This window comes from Microtus pennsylvanicus, chromosome 2 (genome assembly GCF_037038515.1).
Source record: "Microtus pennsylvanicus isolate mMicPen1 chromosome 2, mMicPen1.hap1, whole genome shotgun sequence".
NCBI lineage: Eukaryota > Metazoa > Chordata > Mammalia > Rodentia > Cricetidae > Microtus > Microtus pennsylvanicus.
The window spans coordinates 17,899,816-17,923,031 of NC_134580.1; the positions used below are offsets into that span (position 1 = coordinate 17,899,816).

Genomic DNA, 23,216 nt, shown 5'->3' on the forward strand with positions numbered 1-23,216 from the left:
ACTTCCTGGGTGGGAATGGCAAAATGGCGCCAGAACTGGTGGCGGGTTGATTCTGCTGTTCCTATCCGGAGCCAGTGTACGGTCCCGGGCTTCTTGTCCCTTTCTGGACATGGAGGATGTGGAGGTGCGCTTCGCTCACCTCTTGCAGCCCATCCGAGATCTCACTAAGAACTGGGAGGTGGACGTAGCGGCACAGCTGGGCGAATATCTGGAGGAGGTGAGGGCGGCGGGGGAATGGTACGAGCCTGGGAGTCAGGCGTCGCTGCCACCCCCGCCTCCAGGTCTGTAGCCGTCTGGTGTTTTGTTCTCAGCTTCTCGTGTTCTTTTTCCTCCCCCTACTCCAGCCTGCCTTTCGAAACTTTCTTCAGATAGATTACCCTGGAGCTGTCATTTTCAGGTCTCTACCCGTTAGCGAGCTGTGAAATCGATTTGGTTGGACGATAACCATTTCTTCAACAAATACGTTACTTATATTTTCTTTTCGGGGCGCAATATATTAAGCATCACTTTTCTTTTTTTCGGTGCTTGGGATTTAACCTAGGGCTGTACGAGCTTGGCAAGCGCTCTACTGCTGAACTTAAAAAAAAATCCCTTTTTTCTTCCTAAGGTAGGCCTTAAATTCGAAATCTTGCTGTCTCAGTCTCCTGATTATTTGCGAGTACTAATTGACCCTTCTATGTCTGGGCTCTTAATTGTATTTGAGAGATTTGGATCCCGAAGGGAAAGGGATTTCTTACCTTAGACCTCAAGCTCCGCCCATGTCTTCTCCCCAGGAGTCAAGTTAAGCTAGCTCTTAACTTGAGCTAGCTTGTCCAGAAGGACCTGCCTCCCAGTGTGTGGCCCTGCCCTCGCTGTAATCTAGCCTATCCGCATTCCATACCTCCTTTTTTAGCACTAGTGTCTAGATCTCTTCAGGCTCTGGCCGCTCCATTTACACCTTTTCACACCTCAGCTCAATTCCATCGGATTCCACTACCTGTCTTTGAACGGTGGTGGTCTTCATTTTACACAATCCAGAAGACGCTCGAAATGTCCTGTAATTCAGTTGAGGAGCATTTGTTGGTCTGACAGTTTCCTTTCTGAAACAGTGCTTATTAGGATTTCTATTTCACTGCTTCTTTTTACTCTCCTAAATGTTGAGCTTCTCGGGGTGGAGCCTTCTTTCCCTTAAAAATAGAACATCTTGCTTGTGTGCTTTAAAATACGGGCGTTAACTCTATGTGGTGGGAGACGCCCATACATCTACTCGTAGGCTGTCCCAGTGCTGCCTCCAGATCTGTTTGTTCTCGCCACTCTCTTGCCTTTTTCTGGGATGGTACATGATCTCTTGGGTCTTATTTAAAGTGGAGCTTTTGATTTTTGGTTCAAATTCTAGTCCTCTATTTTTGGTGAAGAGTTTTACTGTGCAACTAAAGGTGGAAATTAAGAGATATAAAAAGGCCCACACCACGTTTACCTATGAATTCTGTCCATTATACTGCCAGATTGTCACTTCAGTTCATGTGATCTGCATTATGTCTGGTCTGGACCTATTATACCTAGTTATTTAAAACCTCCTCATCCAAGGTCCCAGATTGGACATCATCCAGTAGCTAGTGTTAGTCTTCAAGTCTTCAAAATTAAAACGAGACAGGGTTAGGAGTGCAGGGAACTGGAGAGAAAGTTCATCAGTTAAGAGCACTGGTTGTTCTTCCAGAGGACCTAGGTTCAAGCTAAGCATCCACGTGACAGCTCACAACTAGCTATAACTCCAGGTCCAGGAGATCCAATGCCTTCATGTGGCCTCCACCGGCACCAAACACACTAGTGGTGCACAGATACATGTAGGAAAAATACCCACAGAATTTTTTTAGAAAGTTAAAATCAGGCTAGAAAGATGAATCTCGAAGAAGATTGTGTGCTGCTCTTGCAGAAGACCTGGGCTTGGTTCTCAGAACCCAGATGAAGCTCACAATGGCTTGTAACTCGCTTTGAGGGGTTCCAGGGCCAGCTTCTGTTTCCATGGACACCTGCAAGCACATGGTACACACACAAATGCAAGCAGACACACATCTTAGAAAAAAAATATAGCCACGCCACAACACTGCTTAGTTTAAAGCTTTCAGATTTTTATTACGATTGATTGCTCAGCAATTTTAGCCGTATCCATGGTTCTGTACCTTGTGACTTTTTTAAAAATTTTATTTTAACTTTAAAAATTAAAATTATTATGTCTGTGGGTGCATGCATATCAATGTGCTTATTGAGGCTAGACAACTTGTGGGAATCTGTTCTACAACATAGATACTTAGGTCCTTAGGCTTCATGACAAGCACATTTATCCACTGAGCTATCTCACGCTTTTTTGAATGGTTAACTAAGGCCTTTATGCTTGTTCTTGACTGAAGGGTATCTGTGATATCTTGTCCTGCTAGTGACTGTTCTATTTATAACCAAGTCTTTTTCATCCTGTAAGTCTTTTATTGTTGTTATTTATTTATTTTGGTTCTTTGAGAGGGGATTTCTCCAATTCTGGCGGTCTTGGAATTCATTCTGTAGACCAGGCTGGCCTCAAACTCACAGAGATCCGCCTGCCTCTGCCTCCTGAGAGCTGGGATCAAAGGCGTTCGCTACCACCACCGAGCTAAAATAATTCTCTCTCTCTCTCTCTCTCTCTCTCTCTCTCTCTCTCTCTCTCTCTCTCTCTCTCTCTCTCTTTTTTCGAGACAGAGTTTCTCTGTAGCTTTTTGGTTCCTGTCATGGAACTAGCTCTTGTAGACCAGGCTGGCCTCGAACTCACAGAGATCCACCTGCCTCTGCCTCTTGAGTGCTGGGATTAAAGTTGTGCGCCACCACCGCCCGGCAATAATTCTCTCTTATTGTGACATAATGTCACAAGGTATTCTTCAACTTGGTTGTCTGTGGTCTGTCTCTACCCTACAATGTAAGTTCTAAAAGGGCAGAGACTTTATATATGATTTCTTCGGCTTTGTAGAATGTCTTACACATAGTAGATGCAGGATAAATGCTTAATAAGTGAACTTGTGATCTGATGATTAACCTGTACTACACAGTTGGCTGAAGAGTGCCAAGAACAGTGGTAAGAGGTCATACTGGCTGGGTAGTGGTGGCGCTTGTGAGGCAGAGGCAGGCAAGCAGGTGAATCTGGTTCAAGGCCAGTCTGGTCTTCAGATTTATGAGCAAATTTCACAGCCAAGCTACATAGAAAAACCCTGTCTCAAAGAACAAAACAAAAACAAACAAATAAACCGAATGGCAAAGCAAACAGTAATTTATGCTTTGAGATAGAATATATCTGCTCTCTAGGGAGAAATTCTAAATACCAAGGTAGGAGATACATTATTTGGTATTAGGGGCCTACTTGGCCTAAGCACTGTTTCTTTGTATTTTATATAAAGCAATGTAATCAAAACTGATAGTACAAAAACTGATACAGTCACTAGAGAGATTAAGTGATATACTGGATGTCACAGCTGGTAGTGGACAAAGCAGATCTGTTCCTCCCCCGACTCTGTGTGTTGTCACAAATGGGTGATAGATTGGAAAGAAAAGGTTAGGATATTATGACCACTTTGACTGAGGGACCTGATTTTATTTGAGGTGAAAGGACTTGCCATGTCTGATAAGCTGAAAAAATGTGTAGAGGGAACATGGTGCTTGCCTCAGTGGAAGGCACGAAAGTGCAGCTCCTAGGGGAAGCCTGGTAGCTGGAGGAGACCGGATTTAGAGACCTGCCTTGGAGGCTCTGCTTAGTGTTTTAGGTCTTTCCCTCCGAGTGACAGAAAGCCCGCAAAGCACGTACAGGAGAAGACTGGGGGTCAGGTGGAGTCCTGTTAGAGGTGAGGCTGGGCCAGAGCTGTAGTCATTAGAGAGGAACCTGAAAGTGGTAAGGAGCTGATCCTGGATTGAACTGGCAGGTGAGTAAAAGAGAGGAGCTGAGGTCCTTTAGTTTCTGGGAATCCAGCGTGGACTTGCTCATTTGGCTCTAGATTATAAACTAGATAGTTGAGCAAGACAGTTGGATGTATTGGTTTGAGCTGTAGTAAAAGTGTCTGCAAGATCTTGAGTTAATCCCTAAAACCTTGAACATTTCTGTGGGGTATCTTGGGGTTTTTGGTTTTTTTATGCTTCTCAGTAGGTGCCTGTAAATGAAACCTCAGGGAGAAAACTGCTCTGAGGATAGATTTGGCAATTGTTGATGTGTGTGGCTGGTCACTTGAACAGGGATGGACAGATGGCACTTGGCAGAAGGTGTTCAGTAGGAAAAAAGAGCCCAAACACTGGTTAAGAGCCAAGGTTCACAGAGACCAAGGAGGGCTGCAGAGGGAGAACTCCTTACAGCACCAATCAGAGGATAGAGAGTGCTGTATCCTGGCCAGCGGGATATGAATGGGGGTCCTTGATAAACCTGGAGGGGAGGAAGGGCAAGAGACACGAGAACTGACAGCAAGACAGGATTTCTGATCAAGCTGTGCTTTATAAATTCTCAGAAGCTGTTATATAACAAAACGGGCAAGGGGGAGGGTGTCGGGCAAGGGGGAGGGTGTCGGGTCTGCTGGAATTCAGATCTGGAGACTTCCCTAGCTGAGAAGGAAATACTGAGGGTCTGTGATTGTTGACTAACAAAGGAAATGCTGATTGTTTCTGAAGCCTGGGGCCTGCAGGTCTCACTAGGAGAAGATACCAGGTTGATTTCCTAGGCCCTGCAGAGGGGATAGAGGTAAATATTTTACTTAACTTGTTAGCTTAAGATGGCTGTAAACAAAAATACAGGTCTTTGCTTCCCGCAGTGCTGTACTCTTCTCCTTTTCCTTATCTCAGGGTAAAGGGTCTTTCTGCTTCAGTCTGTCCTGGTTGGTTTTAATGTAGGTGGATACAATGTGAAGTGCTGATGAGGGCTGGTATGCAACTTTAGCCATCATGGTCAGTGTCCTTTGGGGACCTCTCTTCCAAAACACTTGATCTCACAGGATGCGAGAACTAGTGGGAGTTGCAAAGATCTAACCTCCCTCTAGAAATACCCAAAGGCAACTGGCAAACTCTAGTAGACTTAGAGCTATCTATGTATGTGGGTGGTGGCTTGAGCTGTTCCGGAAGAAGTGAACATAGGCTTCTCTTGCATGGGCATCTTACTCTTTGAAACTGACCAACTGTTTAGCCTAGGTGGACCTTGAATCCTGCCTCAGTGTCCCTACTGCTGGGTTCATAGGCATGCCCACCAATCTAGCTTACTAATGTTCTCTCTTGCAGCTGGACCAGATCTGCATTTCTTTTGATGAAGGCAAAACCACTATGAACTTCATTGAGGCAGCACTGTTAATCCAGGGCTCAGCTTGTGTCTACAGTAAAAAGGTGGGTTCCACAGACTGCCAACCTTTGTGCTTTAGTGTTGAGCGGGAGTAGCCTGATTATCTCCTTCTGGGACAGCAGCAGTGTGCATCTGTCTGTAGCCTGCTTTCATTGTGGGTCACACTTAGGATACCTTCACGACTTCCAATACCAAAGAAAAACTGGAGTTTATTGTTTGCTTTTGTTTATGGGTTTGTTTTTTTTTTTTGTCCGAGATAGGGTTTCTCTGTAGCTTTGGAGCCTGTCCTAGAACTAGCTCTTGTAGACCAGGCTGACCTCAAACTCCTGGAGATCCACCTGCCTCTGCCTCCTGAGTGCTGGGATTAAAGTTGTGTGCCACCACCGCCCCGGCATATTGTTTGCTTTTTTTTTTTTTTTAAAGACATATGCATCCCAGGCTGATCTCTAACGCTGTGTCTACCTGAGGAAGATGACCTTGAACTTCTGTTCCATTTGCCTCTATCACCTGGAGTGGTAGTTGGACAGGTGTCAATCACCATATCTAATTTTTATGGTCCTGTGGTCAGGGGTCAAAGCTAGGGATTCATGCATGCTAGGTGAGTGCGCCACCAACTGAACTATATTCCCAACCTGCTTGTTTTGGAGGCAGAATTTTATTAGCTAAGACTGACCTTGAGCTTGCTCTGTAGCTGAGGCTTGCCTTGAACCCCTGATATGTCTGCCTTTGCATCTCAAGCTGTTTGAATAATAGACATGTTCTCCAATATCCAGGTAAACTGGAGTTTAAAATGCCACTACCAGGAGATGGTTCAGTTGGCAAAAGTTTGCTGTATAAGCATGAGGGCTTGAGTTTGGATCCTCAGCACCCACATAAAAAGGCAGGTGTAACCCTAGCACTTGTCGGCCCTAGATCTCACTAGCCAGTCAGCCTAGCTAATCACTGGTCTTCTCAGGTCCAGCCTAAAAATAAGGTAGAGAGCAGTCAGAGAAAATATCTGAGGTTAACCTATAGCTTCCATAATCATTTATATAATATACACGCACATCTGCACACCCCCCCACATAAACACAAATATATAACACATATCAAAATGGTATGGCTAAGCTAGAAGTATAGTTCAATTGTATAGCACTTGTCTAGCATCCATGAGGCCCTGGTTGTGATCCTAACATCACAGTCAATAAATAAAATGACCAGGAAGAGAGGGTCAGGTGTGCTGTGAGCTCTGTTGTCCCTCAGGTACATAATTATCTGTAGCTCAGTGTGTATAAGCTCTACCTTCTCTGCTTCCACGTGTGGCTACTATGCAGTTGTGTACATCATCTAGGAAAACTGCTGGTCTCACGCTATGATGGGGCCTCTGGTTTTGTGTAGGAGACCAATAAGAAGCAAATGAAATAGGCAGGCCCATCATGGCTTACATTTTGACAGCGCCATCAGAGACTGCACCCTCCTGTGGACTGAACAGTGTAGCTAGGAGAAGGAGCTGCAGCTGGCCTGGGGGCACTGGGCAAATGAACAGTGGGTACCATGTGTGAGGGTTCTGGGTCTACAGAGCATGTGCCAAGGGCCGTCTGAAGCATTGTGGGCACCCATCGAACCATGGCCATGCCCTGTGTCAAGGAGGCTGTGCTTGAGAGTGTGTGGAGTATGGGACAGAGAAGTAGAAACTCAATTGTCAAAAGTAATTCTGACGAGACTGATCTGACTTGAGAATTATTATTGTTATTATTTTTGCTGTTGTATATGTGTTCTGTGCATATGTATGCCCAGGAATGTGGAACCCTGAGGTTAATGTCTGTCTCTTTACTTGATCCCTCTCCTCTTATTTTTTGAGATAGGGTCTTTCACTTAACCTGAAGCCACTGGTTTGTTTGGCCAACTGGCCAGTGACCTCCAGGGCTCCTTCTCTCTCTGCTCTCCAGTCTTCTCCAAGGCTGGGGTCACAAGTGTACACTGCTATGTTTGGATTTTTAACATGGATTCTGGGGATCCAAACTCAGCTTCATGTGTTTGCACGTCAGGTACTTAAATGTGTGGGTGTGTGCCTGTTAGTGTAGTTTCTCTCAGAGACCCGAGGCATCTGATTCCCCTGGAGGTGGAGTTACAAGTCGTTGTGAGTAGCTGATGTGGGTGTGGGAACCTAATTCAGGTCCTCTGGAAGAACAGCAAGGACTCTTAACTGCTGCGCCATCTCTTCCGGCCCCAGAGAACTATTTTTGTGTTCATATTTCAGTGTGTGTGTGTGTGTGTGTGTGTGTGTATGTGTATGCATGCGGTATGTGTAATATGTATGTGGGTGGACATGTGTGGTCACCTAAATATGCAGGTCAGAAGTTGATAGAGGAATTGTTTGCCTTTTTTGTTTATTAAGATTTATTAATTTTTGTCAGTGTTGTGGCACATGCCTTTAATCTCAGCACTCTTTGAGGCAGAGAGTTCCTGAGTTCAAGGCCAGTCTGGTTTACAGAGTAAGTTCCAGGAAAGCCAAGGTTACATAGAAACCCTGTCTCAAAACAAAACAATATAATTAATTTTACTTTATGCTATGAGTGCCTTACCTGCTTATTTTTATGTTCACCATGTGTGCTTGGTGACCTCAGAGGTAAGATCATTGGATCCCCTGGAACTAGAGTTATAGTTGTAAACTGCCATCTGGATGCTAGGAACAGAACTTGGGTCTTCTGTAAGAGCAACAAATGCTTTTGATTGCTGAGCCATCTGTTTTTCCAGCTCTCCACCTTATTCTTCGACAAAACCTCTAACTGAACCTGGAGCTTACTGTTGTAGGAGGCTGTTCTTTCGTTCCCTGCTGCCCGGACTCAAAATGATCACTCAGAAACTATATTATTTAGAACACTGCTTGACCTGTTAGCTTTAGCTTCTTATTGGCTACCTCTTACATTATTAATTTAACCCATTTTTTTTAATTTAACCCATTTTTATTAATCTATGTATCACCATGAGGCTGTGGCTTACTGGGTAAAGTTCTGGTGTCTGTCTCTAGTGGGGCTACATGGCTTTCCCCTGACTCTGCCTTCTTTCTCCTAGCATTCTGTATACTTTTCCCTGCCTACCTCTGTTCTGCCCTGCTACATGCTCAAGCCAGCTTTCTTTATTCATTAATGGTAATCATAGCATACAGAGGGGAACCTCACATAAGCTTACTGTTACAGTTGGACTGGCTAGCCAGCAAGTGCCCAGAATTTGCTGTCCCATCCCAGGGCTGGAGTTTCAAATGCATGTCACCTACTCTACTTATGTGGATGTTCGGAATCTGAACATAGTAAGCATTTTACTCACTGAGCAGTTTACTTAGTCTGTTTGTTTTCAGTCAATAGCTTGGTGTGTAGCCCAGGCTGGCCTTGAATCTAAGATTTATAATTTTTAGTTAATCTCAGCCTTTCAGTGCTGGAGCAGGCTTGTCATTTTTTTTTTTTTTAAGAGATTGGGTCTTATACCAGAACTTACTCTATACTTTAGACTGGCATCAAACTCATGATAATGTTCCTCCTTCAGCCTTCTATGTACTGAGGTTATGTGCATATGCCACTACCCTGGGTAATGAGAATTACTTGATAGTACGTGCCTAATAAGAGGTTCCTCCCCCTGCAAGGGGTATTTCCAAGCACCATTTCAGATAGTCCTCTCCTTTCCGTGTCCTTATTGCTTGTCTCTGCTTGCCAGGTGGAGTACCTCTACTCGCTGGTCTACCAGGCTCTTGATTTTATTTCTGGCAAAAGGTGAGTATTAGAAGTGAGCCAGGAGGAAGAGGCCTTCATCTTCTTAGCTGAGCCCTGTTTGCAGCTTGGGAGGCTCCTGAAGTCTCCCAGGATGCTCTTGGTATGTTTTACTTTCTCAGGCAAGCCAAGCAGCTCTCCGTAGCACAGGAAGATGGGAGCAACAGGGCTGTCAACTCAGGAACTCCCTATGAAACAGAGGATGAGGTGAGTTGGGGCATGCGGACTCTGTCCGAGGTGCTCGTTTGGCCCTGCTTCCGTGACTACTTGCTTTCTCCTGCAGTTCCTGTCACTGGATGACTTCCCTGACTCCCGGGCTAATGTGGATCTGAAAAATGACCAGACATCCAGTGTGAGTGTCCTGGCCTTTGTGAGGTGGGGATAGCAGTCTTTTAGTGTTGCTCCTTGTAGAATCAGAACTCTCCTTCCTCCACCCACAGGAGCTGCTTATCATACCCCTTGTGCCCATGGCTCTGGTGGCCCCTGATGAAGTGGAGAAGAACAGCAGCCCCTTGTATAGGTAGAACACTGCTAGCAGGAGAAAGAAGGGCAGGAAGCCTGCCCGAGAAAGGTCTCTGTAGCAAGCTTGTTTTTCTGCCAACACAGCTATCAGGGTGAGATCTTGGCCAGCCGGAAGGATTTCAGGATGAACACATGTACCCCCGACCCCAGAGGTTCCTTTATGTTGGATCCAGTGGGATTGTGTCCTGTGGAGCCTGCAGATCTGTGCCCCATGCTAGGGAGCCAGAAAGGTAAGGGTTTGGATGTTGAGGCTTAGTGGGAAGTAGCTCTTTTGAGGGACTACTGCTGGCTACCTTAAGCCTGCCACCTCTAGTCTTAGCGGCTGCCTCACACCACATCATACCTTTCCCACTGTAGGTAGCTTGGCTAGAGCTTCTCTCCCTCATCTTTTTTTGTACCTTGATTTCCAGTCAACAAGTTCCTAGCTCGGCTTAGGGTGGGGTCTGGTATCTATGTCCTCCTTAGTCTCAGACTTGGGGCCTGCTGGGTTCTACTTTCTGCTGGCAATCTAGAGAGGCTTCTTTGACACCTTCTGGGGACGAGCTGACCAAGTCTAATCTGTCTCCAAGATGCTGAGGATGCTGAGGGGCAGCTGATGGAAGTCTCTGGGAATGGGAATCATGTTTCCGTACTCAACATCTCCCAAGAGCCAGGTGAGAAGAGAGCACCAGGGAGGGTGATCTCGGTAGAACTCTGACCTTGGATGCTCTCAGTCTCCTTAGCCTCTTGTTTGCCTCCTGTTCACTGGCTTTTGGGGAACAGGCCTAATGATAGCAGATAAAGTCTTATGTTGACTCTCTGTACCATGGTGTAATCAGTGAAATTTGCTTTCCTAGGTCTTCTCTGGGTAAATGTAAATGGTAACAAAGACTATCTGGGTTGGGACTGTAGCTTGGTTGGAGCACTTGCATATACAAAGCCCAGGGTTCAGCCCACAGCATAGATAGATAGATGGATGGATGGATGGATGGATGGATGGATGGATGGATGGATATCAAATACATAAATGTTTGCCAAGAGATAAGGTAAACCAACCAAAGCATGCCAGTATGAGGAAGAGAATATAAAGCCTTGTTTAGTTTTTCAAATGCTAAAGTGTGAAGCTGAGAAGAGAGGCTGGCCTATCCTGCTCTTCTAAGAGCTGGCCATGAGCTGCCTACATGGGAGCTTTACCTGCTGCCTGACCTCCAGCCTCTTTAGGCTAACTAGTTTCTTGGTTCCTACCCAAACACTTTTCTAGAAGGCCCAATGCTCAGCGGTGGTGATGAGGATGCAGAGGATGCAGCAGAACCTCAGGAGGTTGCTCTAGAGCCTGCAGAGCCCAGGACCTCACAGCAGGTGGGACAACAGTGACTCCCAGAGCTCAAGCTGTCAACAGTGAGCTCTGGTTCTGGGATAGAATCAACGTTACATGGGGACAACGGTGCGGTGGTCTTGGCTCCTGTCTGTCACACTGATATTGTCCTATCATTCTAATTTGGTGTTTCCTCTCAGAGGGAGTGTCTGCTCAGTAGCCTGGCATCTTTCAGCCAGACTGTTTAATGGCAGCTTCCATTACCTTTCCCTCTTTAAGCAGAACTGCAGTTGCTCCCTGAGAATGGACTGGCATCCAAGGCCCTGAGCCCTCCCTCCCTCCCTCCTTCCTTCCTTCTTTCTTTTCCTTCCTCCCTCCCTTTTCTTCCTTTTTTTCCTTCTTCCCTCCCTCCTTCCCCTCTTCCCTCCCCTTTTTTCCTTCTTTTCTTTTCTCTTTTCTTTCTTAATAAAATCAGCTCATTGTATCTGCACTGTCAGCTGATCAGTCTGGAGGACTTTGCTACCTCTTTCAGCCCCCACAGGAGTAGTCTATCCAGAGAAATCAAGAAATCCTTATTTATTGAACACAAACAAGCCACACAAAACAAAAGCCTTGAGGCTGGGGATATAGTAGAATTGTGAAATTCTTGACTAGCCTATGGGAAGCCTCGAGTTTAATCCCCAGCATTGTAATATAGTACATTAAAAAAAATTAGGGGGCTGTAGAGATGGCTTAGACGTTAAGACTGTACTTTTTTTTTATATTTATTTATTATGTATACAATATTCTGTCTGTGTATATGCCTGCAGGCCAGAAGAGGGCACCAGACCTCACCACAGATGGTTGTGAGCCACCATGTGGTTGCTGGGAATTGAACTCAGGACCTTTGGAAGAGCAGGCAATGCTCTTAACCACTGAGCCATCTCTCCAGCCCCCTGTGTACTGTTTTTCAGAGGATCCAAGTTGGGTTCCCAGCCTCCACATCAGGCAGCTGCTAACCATCTGTAGCTCCAGCTCCATTGGGGATCCACAGACAGGCATCTGCACGCCTATGTGAATTGACTGTCTCCCCACACATAAACAATTTCAATTTTTAAACTTTTTTTTTTTTTTTTGAGAAAATGTTGACTGTTCTGGAACTCAGTCAGTAGATCAGAGTGACCTTGAACGCACAGAGATCTGCCTGCCTCTGCCTCCTGAGTGGTGGAATTAAAGGTGTGCGCCACCACTGCATGGCTTTTCTTTCTTCTTTCTTTCTCTTCCTTCCTTCCTATATTTAATTTCTTTTTTTCTTTCTTTCTCTCTCTCCTCCCTCCTTCCCTCCCTCCCTCCTTCCTTCTTTTCCTTCCTCCCTCCCTTTTCTTCCTTTTTTTTCTTCTTCCCTCCCTCTTTCCCCTCTTCCCTCCCCTTTTTTCCTTTTCTTTTCTCTTTTCTTTTCTTTTCTTTCTTAATAAAATCAGCCAGGCAGGGTCATTGATGCTTAGTGTAAGCATGAGGACCTGAGGAACAGAGTTTAGATCCCTGTAGCCAACATAAATGTTGGGTAGGTGTGGTGGCCTACCTGGAATTCAGGCCTGGAAGTAGAGACAGGATACCCAGAGCAAGCTGGCTAGCAAGATAGCTCGGGTGAACTTTGGATTTGTTTCAGAGACTCTGTCTCAATGAATAAGGTTGAAGAGAATTGAAGATGCTTCTTAACATCCAGCTTCAGCTCCTACATGCACTCACACACATGTGCACTCACACAAGCAAAACAAAAGTTATAAACACAAAAAATGGGGAAATTACTCCTGCCCAAACCACCTGATGTATTTAGAAGGAAATATTAACAATTATGAAATTTGGATGGATGTTATAGTCTATAACATATAGCTTTGGTTTTGTTTGGTTATTGGAGACAGGGTCTCATTTTATAGCCCAAGCTAATCTTGACTTTATGATCCTCCTGCCTCAGCCTCCCAAGTGTTGGGCCAAATATGAGCCAGCATGTAGTTTGTCTTGTTCTTTCCTTGTTTATTTACTTATTTATATTTCTGATGCTAGGATTGTCCCCAGTAATTGTACATGCTAGGTAAGCACTCTACTAGGGAGTCACATGCTCCCAGAAATATTGTGAGTTTTAATAGCAATCCAAATCCCCACTCCCTTCCCTCCTCCCATTCCTTCCACAGCCCCTCTAATCCTAAGAGAGGGTAAGGCACTTTGCTATGTGAAAAGTCCAAGGCCCTCCCTACTACATCTAGGCTGAGCAAGGTATCCTTCCAAAGAGAATAGGATCCCAAAAAGCCAGTATATGCAGTAGAGATAAATCCCAGTGCCACTGTCAGTGGCCCCTCAATCTGCCCCAGCCATATAACTGTCAATCACATTCAGAGGGACTGGTTTGGTCCTATGCTTGTTCCTTCCCAGTCCAGCTGGAGTTGGTGAGCTCCCATTAACTCAGGTAAACTGTTTCAGTGGATGCACCCTATTGTGGTTTTAAAGGAAAAATTTCCCTGATGACTGGTTCTCTTCAGGATTGTTTGTGTTTGTGTGTATGTGGAGGCTAGAGGTCCACCTGGGGTTTCATTCCTCAAGAGCTGTGACAGGTTCTTCCATTGCTTGTCTGAAGTATTCCCCACTTCCAGAAGTTTAAGTGCCAAGTACCACAGTTCCTTGTACTAGGTTATAGTTAGTCCCACCATCTGCATGCGGGGCCATATATTTTCCCCTTTTTATTATTAAAGGTCAGACCCGAGAGGTATTTTCTATCACTTTATCTATTACGTATTCTTGGGGAACTAGGGACCTAGTGAATCTAGTCTCTTCCTTACACTTTATTCCCATCGGTTGCAAGTTTTAGATCCCAGGAAGGGCTTTTGAACATGAATCTAATTAGTACCTTAGTTTCCTTTCGGCCTCCAAGCCCTAAGAAATGGCAAGGCAGCACCCCTATCTCGTTCTCTCATTTATCTGATTTACTTGCCAGATTAGTGAGAGGCTAGCATGAAAGATGCTAACTGCATCTCCCTTTATTGCATTTTCTCCTTTTTACAAAAAGTTCTTGGTTGGCTGCCGTCTCAGGCTCCGGGGCATTTCTCACTACACAGCAATTGTGAAACAGCCTCCTCCACTTCTTGCCAATGATCTCTACCCTGGTGCGTTGTCAGAGACTGCAGAATTTCTTCTAAACCCTTTAGCTGTCTTCAGAGCATCTTCATAATCATGTGGTGGACCCCACTCACCAGGCATGCTACCTATACCTTGTGGATAAACTGTCATTCTGGAATTCCCTTCACAGACACTCTGGGCCTGATGGCTTAGCCTTAGTTGCATGTCTCATTACCTGTAGTAAGAATCATGCCATTGCTGCCATAACAAGACGACACTGTCACACAGTGCAATGGAAGGCATAGCTGTATTTGGACATCTCCTCCCCATTCATAGAGTTGCTATGCTGTATGTCCATTTCGTCTTTTGTTCTGTTGTGTCCCTCTTTGGTGGCAGTTATGTTGTGTGGCGTTCCTTTTTTGGGGAGGTGTGAACAAATGTCTATTCACCTTAGACAGAGAACTGAAGACAGATCAAAGTCCAACTTGGTGAACCAGTGAGCTTTTTTTGGTGATGGGGGATGGGGGATTACTTGGAGGAATATGGGTGAGGTGTTACCTGTAGGAGCAGAAATGACGCAGAGACGCCTGCATCGTCAAAGACCCACCCAAGCATTTGTGAAAGCTCACAGAGCTGGAAACCTGGAGCACGCTGCACAACTCGGAGGCGAGTGTCTTCATGGGGGCTTGATTGGTCTCAGCCTCTTCTATGCAGCTCAGCTTATCTGAGTCTTCACTGAAGCTTGGCTGGTATCTACTTCTAAGCCTTCTATGTAGTTGGGCTGTTGGGAGAATCTTCTCAGCAGTCTTTACTGTTTACGTATTCTTGGGGAACTAGGGACCTAGTGAATCTAGTCAGTTTTAGGAATTTCCTGAAACTGTTGAGTTTACTTGATATGTTAATGACCATCCTGTAGAATGGAGTGTTTCACCTCATCTTAGAACAGCAGTTCTTAACCTGTAGGTTGCGACCCTTTGGGGGTGTGTGTGTCCCATATCAAATATCATGTTTGCATTATGATTCGTAACTGCAGCAGAATTATAGTTATGAAGTAGCAATGAAATTGTATGGTTGGGGTCACCACAACATGAGGAACTGTGTTAAAGGGTTGCAGCATTAGGAAGGCTGAGAGTGCTGTCTTAGAACATCCTGCTGTTCATTGCCCTGCTCACATCCTGTGTCATAGTTTTACTCTAGGAGGAAACTGTTCACCACCACAGTGAGCACCACCACACCTGGCTGACTTTATGTAAATGCTGGGGACTGAACTTAGGTCCTCAGGCTTGCAGGGCGAGCACTTGCTCAACTTTTACTGGCCCCTCCTTAAGGTTTTACTTTTGGTCCCTAAGAGGGCCCTTGAACCATGTTTTTGCTGTGACACTAAGCAGAATTTCTGGGCTCTTGAGAGCTTTTGGTGGACAAGAGCCAAGAGAGGAGAGCCTGTGAGCGATTTCTTTGCAGACTGCCACCTTGCCCAGGAGATACATGCTGCGGGAGCGACAAGGGAACCCTGAGCCTGCCTCCCGGCTACAGGTGAGAAATGCCAGGTCCCTGGCAGGGCAGGTATATTCAAAGGTATGTCTTTGCCCTGTTGCCCTTCAGACTCTCAGCACTTCTTCCAGAAACTTAAGTCCTCTCCCATGTAACTTTGGGCCTCTCTAATCCTGGGTTATCACTACTCTGTGAGCTCTGGTGGGGAGGGCTCCTGCTCTTCCCTCAACTTCTGCTTGTTTGTACTCAGAAGACCCCAGATCCCTGGCAAAGCCTGGACCCTTTTGACTCCTTGGACTCTAAGGTCTTCCAGAAAGGTCAGTAGAATTGGTGGCCTCATTTATGTTCCCCTGCCTAGGGCTACTGAGTTACAAGATAGTGGATTGGAGGGGGCTTTGTATCCCCTTTCCTTGGCTACTCCTGAAGCAGTCTGTCTCCAGGTAAGCCCTTTTCTGTGCCGCCTGGTATGGAGGAGCCTCCAGGACATAAGCGCAAGAGGAAACGTGCCACCAAGCTGCAGGACTTCCACCAGTGGTACCTGGCTGCCTGTGAGTGAGTGTGGGTTAAGGCGGCACATCCCTTTACCTGGGTACTGTGATTTTGGCCCGGTTCTTGCTAACTGCTCTCTCACAGATGCTGACCATGCTGACAGCAGGAGGCCTCGGCGAAAGGGCCCAACCTTTGCAGGTGAGGCTGGAGTCCTACCTGTTCGGGGAAGGTAGTCTTTGCCTTCCCCAGTTCCACTGCCTCCTCCCTGCCAGGATCACTTGACGTCCTGGGTGGACAAGGGTGAACTTGGTCTGGATGGGGAAGCCCCTCATAAGGCCTTTGTCTGCAGACATGGAAGTGCTGTACTGGAAACACGTAAAAGAACAGCTAGAGAGCCTTCAGAAGCTGCAGAGGCAGAAGGCAAGTGCCCATAGTACTCAAGTCTGAGACCCACAGGGCCTGGAAGATGAGTCTCCTCACAGATATTCTCTGGACAGATGACCGAGAGATGGCTGCCTGGGGCCAAGGAGGATCTGTGGCCCGTAGAGGAGGAACGCTTGGAAGAATCCCTAGAAGACCTTGGGGAAGCGGGTATGTGCCATTTGATGTGGGGTGGGATGGGAGGAGTCTGTGCTCTCAGCACCTACTGCTGTCTGAGCAGCTGCCTCTGGTCACTTCTCCCATGTCTCAGCAGATGACTTTCTAGAGCCTGAGGAATATGCAGAGCGGGAGGAGGTGATGCCTGGGGAAGCTGCTGACCTAGGTAGGTAATGGGAGCACCTGCGATGTGCTGAGGGAGCAAGATCTGCCTGAGATGAGGGTGTGCAGCCCCATAGCTGCAGCAGCTCATGGTTGGGTCTTTCTAGATGCAGAGGCTATGCCAGAGTCCCTGAGATATGAAGAGCTGGTCCGAAGAAATGTGGTAGGCCTGGGTCACGGGTGGAGCAGTGGGGCGTCCTGGACCCTTACGTGCAGGAAGAACACATTGGTCCTTCCATAGGAACTCTTCATCGCCACCTCCCAGAAGTTTGTCCAGGAGACAGAGCTTAGCCAGCGCATCAGGGACTGGGAAGATACTATCCAGCCCCTGCTCCAGGAGCAGGTTAGGATGCTGTTGGGAACTCCAGCCTTCTGCCACCAGCTTGGGGTTATCCAAGCTGTCTCTCCACTTGAAGCTAACATGGCTTTTCCCTGTGCAGGAGCAGCACGTGCCCTTTGATATCCACACCTATGGGGACCAGTTGGTTTCACGGTTCCCCCGGCTCAATGAGTGGTGTCCCTTTGCGGAGCTTGTAGCTGGGCAGCCTGCTTTTGAGGTGTGCCGCTCCATGCTGGCCTCCTTACAGCTGGTGAGTGGCCTGGGACACATGGGATGGGGAAACCCCCTTGGACTCTGCTGATGCCTCGTCTCCACAGGCTAATGACTATACGGTGGAGATCACCCAGCAGCCAGGCCTGGAGGCAGCTGTGGATACCATGTCTCTGAGACTGCTCACACACCAGCGAGCCCATACACGCTTCCAGACCTATGCTGCCCCCTCCATGGTCCAGCCTTGAGTGGAGAGCACTGAGGCGTAGAGGTGGAAGGTAGTGTATACCTGGAAATCTTTTGCCCCTAATGTACCATGGAGCCATTTATTCCAGTGCTGCCTCCAGGCTGGCCTAGCCTATTAAGTGATACTGCTACCCCCTCCCTGTTCACTCAACAAGCCATTTAAATGGACTGCGGATAGAGAGCACCCACACACTGACTAAGTACATTCATTTATTTACCGACAGGGCCTAGGTAGGATGTTCAGGGCAGGATGCTTTGGAAGGCAGCTATGTGCCGAAGTACACTGTCTACAATCTGCTCTGCTGACTGGCTTCGACCATAGTAGTCCGTGAAAAGACCGTCTGGGTTGAGCAAGTAAATAGCAATGGAGTGGTCCACAATATAGTCCTGGTCCTCATCCTTGGGACCAGCACTGTAGTATACACGGTAGTTGCGACTAGCTTGAGCCACTTGTTCTTTCGAACCAGTCAGACCCAGCAGTCTTGGGTGGAAGTCCTTCACATACCGGGCCATGGCTGCCACATCATCCCGTTCTGGGTCCACAGTGATGAAGACAGGCTGCACCAGGGGCAGGTCAGGCTCTGCCTCCAGCTTCTGGACCACCTGGACCAGTTTTTCCAGCTCATCAGGGCAGATATCAGGGCAGTGAGTGAAGCCAAAGTACATCAGTATCCACTGACCTCGAAAGTCGGCTTTACATCGCGGCTGGCCTTTGTGGTCCAGTAGGCTGAAGTCACCCTGGCCCACAGCAGCCTGGCGCAGGGCCTCTGTCCGTTGCTGTTGGCGCCTCTGTTCCTTCTCAGCTCTTGCTGCCAGCCAGGCCCAGCCCAGCCCAGCTCCAAACACAGCAGTGATCAGCAGCCTGGTTCTTAGCCCAGGGCCTTTGGGCTGGCCCTGCCCTGACCAGTGTCGGGACTTTACATACAGAGTTTCGCCTCCTGGGATCCGGAGAAGGACTCGAGGTTTGAACTGAGAGAGCCTGGACCAGGCTTTGGGCCCTAGAGCCTGTAGCACCATGGACCTGAAGCTCCTGAAAAAGAACAGAGATGCCAGCAGTTGGAAAAGAACAGACAAGGTGCCTGGGCCCCCACTGCTGGAGAAACTTGTCACCCCATATCCACGCAGGTTAGCTGCCTGTCGGGGCTCATCTGAACGCAGAACTGCTCCACTTCAAGCCTTAAGCTTGAGCTTAGGCAACGCCAATTGTCCATAGCTGGTTCGCTCCTAGTTCTTTAACTAGGGAGCCTCAGCCTCATTACCGCAATCTGTCCATAATCTGCCCCTCAATCACCAGGCTTCCTTCATTACCGCAATCTGTCCATAATCTGCCCCTCAACCACCAGGCTTCCTTCTGGATGCCTAGAAGCATTCAGAACATGCTTTGCCTGGGCACCAGAACACGCGTCTATTTACAATAAATTTTTTTGAAAGGAAGTATGTCGCTGATACTCTGGTTTACTACCTTAAAGGGGTAATCCTTCCTAGCCTCAGGTGATCTGGGGCTCAGGAGAAATCCAGTACCACTAGTGTCACACAGAATAGCCCATTCGTGCTCAGGGCACCTTTGGCCCGTCTGTCCCTGAGGTCTCTGGCATCACCCGGAGAAGATGGGATTGACAAATATTCACAACATACCCCCTTTCTGGGCTGCACCACTCGGACCTCACACCAGGTCTCTACCTCACCCTCAAAGGACAGGACGAGGCCGTGGCAGCACCCTCAGACAAACCACAGAGGTCATTTGTTTCACCTTGTCCCATCCAGTCCCGCCCTGGTGGGTAGGGGGCTTGCTCAACTGCGGGACCCACCCACCTGCCTGCGGTGGGGTCGGATTTAGGGCTGAACGACAGTCGGTGGGAGGACTAGCTCAGCGAAAGGTGAAGGGGCCTTGAAGGGTGAGCGGTCAGACAGCACGAGCGCCCCCTGCAGAGCGCGGCGCTGCTGGTCGCTGAGCGCCGGGCCGTCCAGGTGTACGCGGAGCCAGGGTGTACCTGCGCGAGCGACGGAGCGGTTACCTAGGCCACACAGGGCGACCGGGAATGGAGGACTGCTTGCGGGTCCCGAACAGCGCTCACCGCGGTACAGCCACTGACCCACGTCGACCAGCAGCTCGGCACCCACTCCCGGCCTGATCGGCTGTCCCGCTCGGCTGCGTCCGGCCCCGAGTTCGTGCAGCACACGGGCCAGCGGCAACGCCAAGACGTTCTCCACGGTGCCTGGGGCGTGGGGGAGAGGCGGTCGCGGAGAAGCTAGGGAGCTGCAGGCGGACGCACGAGGACGGGGCCAGGAAGGGAAAGACGCAGAGAGGAAGTGGGTGGGGCCTGGCGCCGGGGATATCCGTTCTCACCGTCTGCAGGGGCGAGCAGCTCCTCTTGCTCTCTCGCGTGGGGCAGCAGCTGGCGGCGTTGCGCGGGGCTCCCGGAGCACAGTGCTCTGGCTAGGCCTGGCTCCACGCCCTGCGCCGAAAGCATCAGCTGGAAGCGACGCAGCGCAGAGCCGTCGTCCAACGCCGCGGCCACTCGGGCAACGCCCTGGTCTTGAGTTTCCGCCAGTCCGCTAAGCCAGAGGATGGCGCCCCCTGCTGGCGGGAGGGACGGAGCTCAGGAACCGCAGGGTTGAGAGCCCTGACACATAGATAGGTGATCTTAACTCCAGCCCTCTCACCTAGTCTAATGACCAGGTCCCGTAGGTCCGGCGGCCCCGCACCGTCCAGGCAAAGCAACGCTTCTTCCACTTCCAGGGTATGGCCCACGCTGCGGCCCAGAGGGCTATCCATGGCGGTGAGGGCTGCGGCGACCCGCAGCCCCAGGCCCACTCCCGCCCTAACCTGGGGAGGCACTACTCAGTGTCCAGTTGGCATTACCTAATTCCATGCCTACTGCACCTGGGTTGGGATGTCAGGAAATACTCGGGGTGCAGATCGGAAACCAACACTGCCAGGGCCTCACTGCCAGGTGGTGGTGGGGTGGTCTTGTTCGCCCTAGTGGAGGGGTTCTGTGGAGGATTGCCCCAGTCCCAAGTTCAGGACAGCCTTGATTAGATACGGTAGGAGGGCTGGAAAGGGGGATTGCCAGTTGGTTCTACAGGGATTGTTGAGTGGGCAGAGGTAGGGATAGGACCGAAGGTGAGGTTCACATTTCTTCATAGAAAGGGCACAGAGGCCGGGCAGTGGTGGCGCACGCCTTTAATCCCAGCACTCGGGAGGCAGAGGCAGGCGGATTTCTGTTTGAGGCTAGCCTGGTCTACAGAGCAAATCCAGGACAGCCAGGGCTACATGTTTCGAAAAACAAAACAAAAAAAGAAAGGCCATAGAGGCCCAGCATGGGCTCACCAATGTGTTTGCCAGCTCTCGGGCCTGCTCCTGGTCTGGGAAGACTGCAGCCCCCCCAAACTTAACATCCACCACCAGAGTGGACAGTCCTTCCACGACCTTCTTACTGAGGATTGAGGCTGTGGAGAACAGAAACATCATCCCAGGGTTTGATACCTGGAGACGGAGGGTATTGCCTCTGTGATAAAGATGGCAGTGCCTAGCGGATCGTATGTCAGTCAGGGCACCCCGTATCAGGTCACCTGTAATGAGTGGTACACTGTCCACAGTAGCTGTCACATCTCGTGCAGCGTACAGGATTCCATCAGCAGGGACCAGCTTCTCACTCTGGCCAACAATGCAGCAGCCCACTTCCTCCAGTAAGCGTAATATCTGTTCAGACACCGGCAGTGACCTTGGAGGAAGGGTCCTCTCACTGGCCCTGGCCACGGACCCAGCGAGAGTTCAAAACATGGCCTAAGTGCCAATGATCTGATTCTGATGACTGACCTGATTATCTTATGACACATTAATGATTACCAGCCCATCGGTGTTTTCTACCTACTCCCGAGTAATAATCCAGATCAAAGTTCTCTTCCGACTCCGGCCCATCCACAACTGATGACCCTTAGAATAGTCAACACTCTCACTAGTGACCCATATAAATAACCTATCCGTTGGTTGTCCCGTGATTCTGGCCAGTGATTCTCCCTCAACCCAGATCAGTGATCGATTTTGTGGCCCACCTGTACCTGCTCTGGGCTCTGGGTGACATTGAACCCAGGAATAGACTCCAGCTTATCCAGTGTGCCCCCTGTGTGTCCCAGACCACGTCCGCTGATCATTGGCACCTGGTAGATAGGATTCCTGTCTGCCCCGGCACCACTTCCCTTATCCCCATTTTCTCGCTCCCCTAGTGAGAGCTTCAGCTGAAATTACTTTAAGCAGTTGTACTATTTTTTTTTTTTTTTTTTTTTTTTTTTCGAGACAGGGTTTCTCTGTGGTTTTGGAGACTGTCCTGGAACTAGCTCTTGTAGACCAGGCTGGTCTCGAACTCACAGAGATCCGCCTGCCTCTGCCTCCCGAGTGCTGGGATTAAAGGCGTGCGCCACCACCGCCCGGCGCAGTTGTACTATTTTTAAATATTTTAAACAGTTCATGTGGGTGCCCAGTTGCTGGAAAGGAAAATAAATCGTACTTGGCGGGGAGCAATTTGTCAGTAGGGCAGGAACTGGCGCTCATATATGTCTGGGACCCAAGTCCATGGGACAAACGAAAGACCCAGCTCTTTCTCTGAGGGTGCTGTTAGGTACTGAGGCAGTTGTATTCCATGGTCTGTATTGGGGAACAGGACAACCCTGGATTTTGTCTTTGAGAGCTTTGAGCTTGGCTTGAGGGTAGGAGGTGCTTGTGAGTGGGTCAGAGATTCGTGGAGATAGCAGTTACTAACCTTACAGCCACACGCAGCCAGGGCAGGTGCCAGAACCAGGCTGACCTTGTCCCCCACACCTCCCGTGGAGTGTTTATCCACAAGCTGCTGGTGCCAGGCCTTGGGCCACTCCAGTTGCTGCCCAGAGTCTGCCAGGGCCTGCGTCAGCACGGATGTCTCTTCTGGGTCCATGCCCTGCAGCCGAATGGCCATCAGCATAGCCCCTGTGTGTGGACATATGAGTGGGGTGTTCACAGCGCATGGGTTTTCTGTGGCCTGGGATGGTGATGAGGTACTGGGGATCCTTGAGGTGCGAATAGGGAAGTTGGGGGTCAAGGTCCAATTAGGGCTTGCCACACACCAATTTGTGTGTCCTGTGCGCTTCCATCCATCACTGCTTGCACGAAATCCCTGATATCTGCCTCACTCAGATGCCCTCCATCTCGTTTGAGGCGGATCAGCTCAGGCAGCTTCTTGGGTTCCCTCCCCCCTCCCCCTGAGACGGCACCAGCTGCCTCTGGGGTTGAGGGAGATGGTGTCCCCGGAGCTGCCATTGCTTCAGCCTGCAGAGGATATTGAGACACCGCTGGAACCCGCCTCCCCGGCCATATCCCCGAAGCCACCATGGTCCCTTGCCCCAACCTTGCTCCTAAATGTGTTTCTGGTGCCCCTCATTGACCCATGCTTTCCTCAGCACCCAGCACCTTTCACCCCCAAGTCTGGCTTCCTTTTCTCCATCTCACAACTAGACCCCAGTCCAGTACCTAGTCAGCTTAGGGGCCTTTACCAGTTTTCTGGCTCTGTCCCGGTTCCGACCTGGTATGCCTCAGCCCGTCGTGGAGTTAGGTGCAGAACAAAGCCGCAGAAAGAGGTAGTCCAGGGACAGCGGGCAGATGGGGCGGTCCCAGGAGGTGGCACTTGTCAGGCCAATCACCACTTCAGCTGCTCCCTAACTGCTACTTTATGGCCAATTGGGGATGTTTCC

General features: G+C 49.0%; 3 protein-coding genes across 14 annotated transcripts; 1 reads left to right on the forward strand and 2 right to left on the reverse strand.

The window, feature by feature from the left end:
• Ncaph2 (non-SMC condensin II complex subunit H2) lies at nucleotides 1-18,926 on the forward strand. Of its 9 annotated transcripts, none has more exons than XM_075960337.1 (21): nucleotides 1-217; nucleotides 5,251-5,352; nucleotides 8,999-9,054; nucleotides 9,174-9,258; nucleotides 9,335-9,403; nucleotides 9,492-9,571; nucleotides 9,658-9,803; nucleotides 10,143-10,226; nucleotides 10,814-10,911; nucleotides 15,419-15,490; nucleotides 15,699-15,765; nucleotides 15,889-15,996; nucleotides 16,082-16,135; nucleotides 16,287-16,357; nucleotides 16,435-16,528; nucleotides 16,632-16,700; nucleotides 16,804-16,859; nucleotides 16,938-17,039; nucleotides 17,137-17,286; nucleotides 17,354-17,524; nucleotides 17,717-18,926. In XM_075960337.1, the coding sequence occupies exons 1-20, from the start codon at nucleotides 110-112 to the stop codon at nucleotides 17,492-17,494; spliced, it is 1,812 nt and encodes a 603-aa protein (XP_075816452.1). In that variant the 5' UTR covers nucleotides 1-109; the 3' UTR covers nucleotides 17,495-17,524; nucleotides 17,717-18,926. The 9 variants fall into 9 exon arrangements, with proteins under 9 accessions (XP_075816452.1, XP_075816449.1, XP_075816451.1 ...); XM_075960334.1 differs by having other exon boundaries at nucleotides 3-217; nucleotides 16,629-16,700; XM_075960336.1 differs by having other exon boundaries at nucleotides 3-217; nucleotides 16,629-16,700; nucleotides 18,420-18,926.
• Sco2 (synthesis of cytochrome C oxidase 2) lies at nucleotides 17,690-18,509 on the reverse strand. The gene has a single exon (XM_075960348.1). It carries the CDS (start codon nucleotides 18,507-18,509, stop codon nucleotides 17,733-17,735), a length of 777 nt encoding a protein of 258 aa, XP_075816463.1. The 3' UTR covers nucleotides 17,690-17,732.
• Nucleotides 17,690-23,126, reverse strand: Tymp (thymidine phosphorylase). 4 transcript variants are annotated; one of them, XM_075960346.1, is made up of 11 exons: nucleotides 23,019-23,126; nucleotides 22,593-22,794; nucleotides 22,253-22,455; nucleotides 21,555-21,653; nucleotides 21,066-21,195; nucleotides 20,824-20,942; nucleotides 20,157-20,319; nucleotides 19,840-20,070; nucleotides 19,568-19,708; nucleotides 19,305-19,483; nucleotides 17,690-18,522 (listed from the first exon to the last, which is right to left on the reverse strand). In XM_075960346.1, the coding sequence occupies exons 2-10, from the start codon at nucleotides 22,783-22,785 to the stop codon at nucleotides 19,326-19,328; spliced, it is 1,437 nt and encodes a 478-aa protein (XP_075816461.1). In that variant the 5' UTR covers nucleotides 22,786-22,794; nucleotides 23,019-23,126; the 3' UTR covers nucleotides 17,690-18,522; nucleotides 19,305-19,325. The 4 variants fall into 4 exon arrangements, with proteins under 4 accessions (XP_075816461.1, XP_075816459.1, XP_075816460.1 ...); XM_075960344.1 differs by having other exon boundaries at nucleotides 21,549-21,653; XM_075960345.1 differs by having other exon boundaries at nucleotides 21,549-21,653; nucleotides 22,996-23,125.
• Nucleotides 23,127-23,216: the final 90 nt, after the last annotated feature.